Source organism: Epinephelus moara, chromosome 14, assembly GCF_006386435.1.
Source record: "Epinephelus moara isolate mb chromosome 14, YSFRI_EMoa_1.0, whole genome shotgun sequence".
Classification (NCBI taxonomy): domain Eukaryota; kingdom Metazoa; phylum Chordata; class Actinopteri; order Perciformes; family Serranidae; genus Epinephelus; species Epinephelus moara.
In genome coordinates, this window is record NC_065519.1 from 36,902,400 (window position 1) to 36,909,417 (window position 7,018).

The window sequence follows — 7,018 nt, forward strand, 5'->3', positions numbered from 1 at the left end:
AATGAGAGACATGTTTTCTCCGTTTACTTAATAGCATAAATATTCACACTACTGCGCACGGGGAGACAGAGACCTGCCCTGCTCCAGACACACTCAGCACCTTGGACAGCATGGCGCACCTGACTGTTGTCGTTGTGTACATGTTAATTTGATTTCAATCATCTTGTTTTAAATCTGGACATGTGCAGGTGGACTCAGCCAGTGCTAAGAAAGGTCCTATGCCTGCGTGTTGGAGAGATAGAGAAAAGATTAAAGCGTCAAATTGCGATAAAAGATGTTGTATAAAAGACAGGCTACAACTTTTTTTCCTTGTCCCCCCCCTGGAATTACTCTCTAAAATTTTACTGTTTATTGCCCCCCCCCCAACTATGAAATGGGATTTTCGCCCCAGGTTGTAAAGTGCTGCAGTGCTCAGTTATTGATATAAAAAGTTGAGTTACCACGATTTCAGTTAAATAAAATTAGACTAGGGAGAATTCTGTTGAGGGTAAATATGAAAAATGGGGTTGCAACAATGCAGAGACCAGTACATTAATTCTTAGAGGATGATGAAGATGCTGGAGATGGAATGGAAAGAGTGAGTATAATTTTAAAGCAGTGTAGTTGTTTGATTTTGAGTTTCTGCCCAGTGTGTTTGGGCCCCATCAGATTACAGCTGAATAAGAATTCAAATAAACACAAGAAGTTTGTGCTCTTGAGAAAGGATCAGCACTCAGTGAATAACCTCCTAAGCCCTATGATAAGCTATTATGGGAAGGCTTAACTATACAGACCAGTGAGCAGTGATAACTAACATGTCTTTGGGATCATCAGGTGGGAACCTCCTTTCACCAGTGTTTCGTCTAGTTGGTCCCACGACACCTCCAGGAGGCTAGACAGTGATCTCTGGTGTCCCAGAGACACTCCCCTAATGCCAGGTCTCACTGCTCCCCGCACCAACCCAACAACCTTCTTTACCTTACTTACACGTGGCTTTCTCAGCCCAAACAGCACTGCCACCTTCAACAAACCCAGGCTCCGTACATGCGAGCTACAGGTAGAGACAGTGCCGATACTACCTTTCCTAGCACATTCACCATACTCTATTTCACACGCTACATAGCATAACTCTGATATAAGCTAAAGTTAAAGGAGATAGAGAAGATAAACTCACTGGATCAGCAAACACACTCACCTTGCAGCATGGTCTCAAAGAAAAGGGATTCAAATAGGCCACTCCCACACTTAAATAACCTTCCTCTTCCTGGATTTTCTCCTGAGAGGAAGTGGATCTCTCCACCTGATCTCAAGGAGTTATGTACCCTGCTTTGTAGTTCCCCCTGCTGGCCCCCAACTGACATTATTTTTTCTCATCCAGATCCACTGACTAGCTCTGGCTGCTTCATCTGACATTTCCTTCACTGTCTTCCTCAAACTCTGTCCCCGCACTCCAAGTTCCCCCAGGAGGGAGACAGCTGATCTTGCTATGAATCCCCTACACCCCACTTCCACTGGACAAATCCTAGTTTTCCATCCTCGCTGCTCAGCTTCTGCTCCTAAGTCTGCATACCTAAGCTTTTTTCTTTCATAGGCTTCTTCCACTGAGTCTTCCCAAGGAACTGTTAGCTCAATGAAATAAACTATCCGTTGACTCACTGACCACAACACTATGTCAGGCCTCTGCTTGGTACAAACTATTTCCTGGGGAACAACAAGCTTTCCCCCTAAATCTACTTGCATTTCCCAATCACAAGCACAGTTGAGATATAAAAATGTTTCTATATTTTCTGTATATTAGACACATTAATTCATCACAATACATAAAGTCACTTCACATTACCTATTAACACACTCTGTGATCTTTTCCCATCACACCTCACGTTGTTTAACTTTAGCTGATGTAATAGATTTTTTTTCATGTCTTCCTTCAGTCATTAAAATCTCCGATTCAGTTGGGATGAAACAAGTGACTTTCTGCTTTCTGCCAAAGCCTGCTAATGTCTTTTGGTGCTCGCCGTGAACGCGCTTCCCTCAGGCTAAACATACTCAGAGTTAATTGAACTGATTCTGATCAGCTGTTCTGGAACCGAAAACTCAGAGTTTCTCAGCTCAAGCTCAGTCAACCCGGAGATCGGGATTAGGCTCAGAGTTTATTGAGCCTGCCTTCTGAAATAGGGCCCAGGTCTGTATGAATGGTGATAACCAAAGATGAGCCCATGACTGTGCTCTGAAACTAACTGGTCCAACATTTCTATACTTTCTTACTTGCCTCTACATGTTTTCTGCAAATTACAAGTTTTTCATACACTCTGTGACTGTGTGAAGTAGCAGTTTGTGAGGACTTATTCCCTTATGTTCATTCTTCCTCCCATAGTGCCTCTGATGGCTGGTCATCTCCTCAAAATCTCCTCTCTGGCCACAGCAGTGTTCGCCACATCTGGGTTTTACCTCTACGGCCGACAGCTGGACCTCAATGACTTGAGTGTCATTCGCTTTGGCCGTGCTGCAGCCACTGTGAGTTACTGCACACCTCTTCCACAGTACTCTTTACTTGCTGATTGTGAATTTGATGCACTTCCACAGTTAAGATATTTTATGTTTTTGTCTTGATGCTTTTATGTTTGATATTTTTTCAGTTTTATGTATCAGCAAGCTTAGTGTGTCAAGCCAGCTATCTGTGACCTTAACTCAGATTTTCAGCCTTATCCCGGGTAGATTATCATGGCAATCTATACTGCAAAGCAAACCTGCTCTGGAAAAGGTTAACTTCAGAGGATCAAAACTTGTCAACAGCCCGACTATGCTGACAGCTGAAATGAATCCAAAAGCATTGCTGAAAATGCAGAAATACTTAACAAATTGTGTGAAGATCTTAAAATCTGGCAGAAATTGAAGTTGAACTCATTACTGAAAGAAGCTTAGAGCTGAAACACATTCAGGTCAAAAATAAGCTATGATAGTGTCAAAGGTGGAAAATTGAAATTAACTGAAAAGGTTGAAAGATAAAAATGCTTCATACTTTTAAAAAAGTATTAAAAAGTTGAATACAAGCATAAATGTTCTTGAGGAGCTTAACCTTTGGACATCTAAATGGTTTCTGTTGCTGAAAGTATGCACAAGTTTGATGGCTCAATCAGGGAGGAGTTGGTTAACTTTTTTGGAAATGAAGGACTCTCTAGATACCTCTCCAACACTACTATGGGAAACAGGTAAGATGGTAATCAGAGGGAAAATTCTATCATATCAGAACTCTGCTGAGTTTTATCAGGAGTGCTCCAAGACAACTTGAGATTTGGCCTATTTCTTTCTTAGCCCGCTCTTGGCAATTTTTATTTATTTTGTTGTTGTTGATGGCAGCCATGTTTTCTGACTAATCTTGCTCGGATTCTGTATATCAGTGCTTCAAAGCTGCATACCATATTAGGTGTTGATAGAGTCAAAATCCAAAAAAAAGTCAATACATATTAGTTTTTCATATGATGCAAATTAGCAAACAATTCATCATGGTAGCCTGAATTGTCCAAAATACTTTTTTTTATAGAGGACATTGAGATATAGGTTTGTAAAATTGTAAATCAGTCAGACTCACAGGGCGTGGCCTGTCAGAGTTAATTACAGCATCACCATGTGGCTGATTTGAGTCATATTTCTTGGAAAACATTTGAAGCTCACAGCAATGAGAGTTAGGGTGGCAACAAATAATAATAATAAAAGTTGCTGCAAGTTGCAATCCAGGGGTCAAGCCCTTTCCCAGCCAACAGAGGGAAGCGGCTCAGTTTCCCAAATCACGTCTGCGAGTGGCATTAAGTGGGTTTTAGGCTCACAAAGCTAACTGAAATCACTTCAGCATTGTTCATTGTTCATAAAGGTGGAGTGAGACCAATCATACACTTGTTTCATCAAAAATATCACACTCAAAATCTCACGTTAATATCCCCCTTTATCAGATGTGAGTAAAGCCTGGTGGGCACATTCAGGACTGAGTGCAGGATGTGTTTACTGAGTTTAACCAGAATTGCTCAAAGATAACTCAAGCAATTTCTATTTCTTTGTAGGAAAAATTAAAGTAGGATTTTGTATGTCAGTCCCACAGGGTTGTACACCAAATCTGATGTTGATACACTCCTACTCCAAAAAAGTCTATTGATATTACCGTATTTCACATTATGTAAATTAGCAAATTCATTCAAATAAACACAAGAAGTTTGTGCTCTAGAGAAAGGATCAGCACTCAGTGAATAACCTCCTAAGCCCTATGATAAGCTATTATGGGAAGGCTTAACTATACAGACCAGTGAGCAGTGATAACTAACATGTCTTTGGGGTCATCGGGTGGGAACCTCCTTTTACCAGTGTTCCGTCTAGTTGGTCCCACGACACCTCCAGGAGGCTAGACAGTGATCTCTGGTGTCCCAGAGACACTCCCCTAATGCCAGGTCTCACTGCTCCCCGCACCAATCCAATAACCTCCTTTACCTTACTTACACATGGCTTTCTCAGCCCAAACAGCACTGCCACCTTCAACACCCTCAGAGTCTGTACATGCGAGCTCCAGGTAGAGACAGCGCTGATACTACCTTTCCTGGCACATTCACCATACTCTATTTCACACGCTACATAGCATAACTCCAATATAAGCTAAAGTTAAAGGAGATAGATAAACTCATTGGATTAGCAAACACACTCACCTTGCAGCATGGTCTCAAAGAAAAGGGATTCAAATAGGCCACTCCCACACTTAAATAACCTTCCTCTTCCTGGATTTTCTTCTGAGAGGACTGATTGGTGGATCTCTCCACCTGATCTCAAGAAGTTATGTACCCTGCTTTGTAGTTCCCCCTGCTGGCCTCCAACTGACATTATTTTTTCTCATCCAGATCCACTGACTAGCTCTGGCTGCTTCATCTGACATTTCCTTCACTGTCTTCCTCAAACTCTGTCCCCGCACTCCAAGTTCCCCCAGGGGCGAGACAGCTGATCTTGCTATGAATCCCCTACACCCCACTTCCACTGGACAAATCCTAGTTTTCCATCCTCGCTGCTCAGCTTCTGCTCCTAAGTGTGCATACCTAAGCTTTTTTCTTTCATAGGCTTCTTCCACTGAGTTTTCCCAAGGAACTGTTAGCTCAATGAAATAAACTATCCGTTGACTCACTGACCACAACACTATGTCAGGCCTCTGCTTGGTACAAACTATTTCCTGGGGAACAACAAGCTTTCCCCCTAAATCTACTTGCATTTCAATCAATCAATCAATCAATTTTATCACAATCACAAGCACCTTCTAGGCGGCCACACCCTTGCCTCCTTACTAACTTATCCCTTCTGTATTTCTCTCCCTCATGGACAAACTGAATTGCTGAACTCCTATCCTTAACACCTTCTGAATTTACCTGTCTCTGTCCTTCTCTGTCTCCACACCTGGTTATGTCGCCATGTATATCTGCCATGTAACAAGCTAACTTTACGGCCTGACAAAATATGCTTTAAGGTTGCGGCACCTGAACACAATGGGCATGATGGGTCCCCATTTACCCACAGTTTTAGGTTCTGGGGGGTTGGTAACACATCGTATGTAGCCCCCACCAGGAATCTAATACGATTCTCCTCCATACTCTACAGGTCCCTCCAACTAAGCTTCCTCTTCTCTACACTTTCCCAATTCAACCACTGTCCCTGCTTAGCCTGGACCACTACCTTTGCACCCCTTAATATCTCCTCCTGTCTACGTATCTGTTTCACAACCAGCTTTCTTTTATCTTTGGGACCTGCTTTTTTCCATACTGGTTTGCCTGAGCCAAGCCCCAGGCCTCCCCGGCCAAACTGAACATTACCTACAATCTCTTCATGCCTAAGAGCTGCCTCTGCCTCCTGAACTGCCGATCTTGGGTTCCACTTCCTCCCCTTGGTTGGATTTGGAACCACACTCCTAACTACCACTAGCCTGGTTCCAGACCATAGACCCCGCCCACTCAACTGAGTAGGCTTGCATTACTGGTCTGGCATACTGCAATGAATTTGCGATTTATCTCGTCCAAAAGATGGAAGGACCAATGAACGCCGGTGGTGAGGGCGGGTCTAGCGATTAGCCAATCAGCGCCACGCTAATGTCAAGCTGTCCGCCGGTGGGTAACTGGTGAGGATAGCAACAATGAGGACCGCTACAGATCCTACAGACCACATTAACGATGCTATCGAGGTATTTCGCCACTACTCGCGTTAATGGAGGACCAAATTAAGGAAGCTGCTAAACTGGATTTAACGGCGATGCAGCTGGGCGTGCACGACGGCGGTGACATTTTAAACGGGCAATGCTCGCTTGTTTTCAGCACCCCCGAGGCATGGATACTAATGACGTCAGATTCTGGGTGAGTCGTTGATCTCTACTGATTGGTTCAGAAAAAATCAAATTTCCCTCCCCCTTGTAAATCGGCTTCAATGGAGGCAATGTCAGACTGAAGGTTCTGGGAGCTTCAGTCTGACACTCAGGCTAAACTACCACGTCCTTACTCCCAGATAACAACAGCTCTGTCCTGACCTTGGTACATTTAAATTTCTCTGTTAAACTAGATACTGGCAGCTGAAGTATCCCTTTTCCATACAATGCAACACTACTTAGACACCTAGGAGCGCCCAATCACTTCCTAATATAGGAGCTAACTGACCTTTCAATTCTCTCCACAACGGATATTGGAATTTCATAAATTGACAGTGGCCACATCAACCTAGGATATAGCCCAAATTGGAAACACCACAACTTCAACTTTCCTGGAAGTTCTGATTTATCTATTCTATCCAATCCTTCTGCCACATCAATTTCATCACCTGTTCCTCATCATTCAACTCTACATTGTACCACCTACCTAAGCTCTTTACTGACTTTTCCATAATTGTTGGGATTTCCTCATCATCTACGACAAACTTCCTATCACTTAACTTCCCTCTACATATCGAGATGCTTCTAGATTTACTAGGCTTGATTTTCATGCTGGCCCACTTGAGGTTCTTATTTACCTTCTCTAGTAGCCTCTTTGTACAT

At 43.0% G+C, this 7,018-nt stretch overlaps 1 protein-coding gene across 2 annotated transcripts in view; it reads left to right on the top strand.

Moving 5' to 3' along the window:
- Positions 1–7,018, top strand: part of adck1 (aarF domain containing kinase 1) — a 321,537-nt gene that overhangs the window by 32,218 nt on the left and 282,301 nt on the right. For both annotated transcript variants that reach the window (XM_050061967.1, XM_050061966.1), the window contains exon 3: positions 2,354–2,493. In XM_050061967.1, coding sequence (XP_049917924.1) covers positions 2,362–2,493 — 132 coding nt within the window. In that variant the 5' untranslated portion in view covers positions 2,354–2,361. The remainder of the gene's footprint in view (positions 1–2,353; positions 2,494–7,018) is intronic.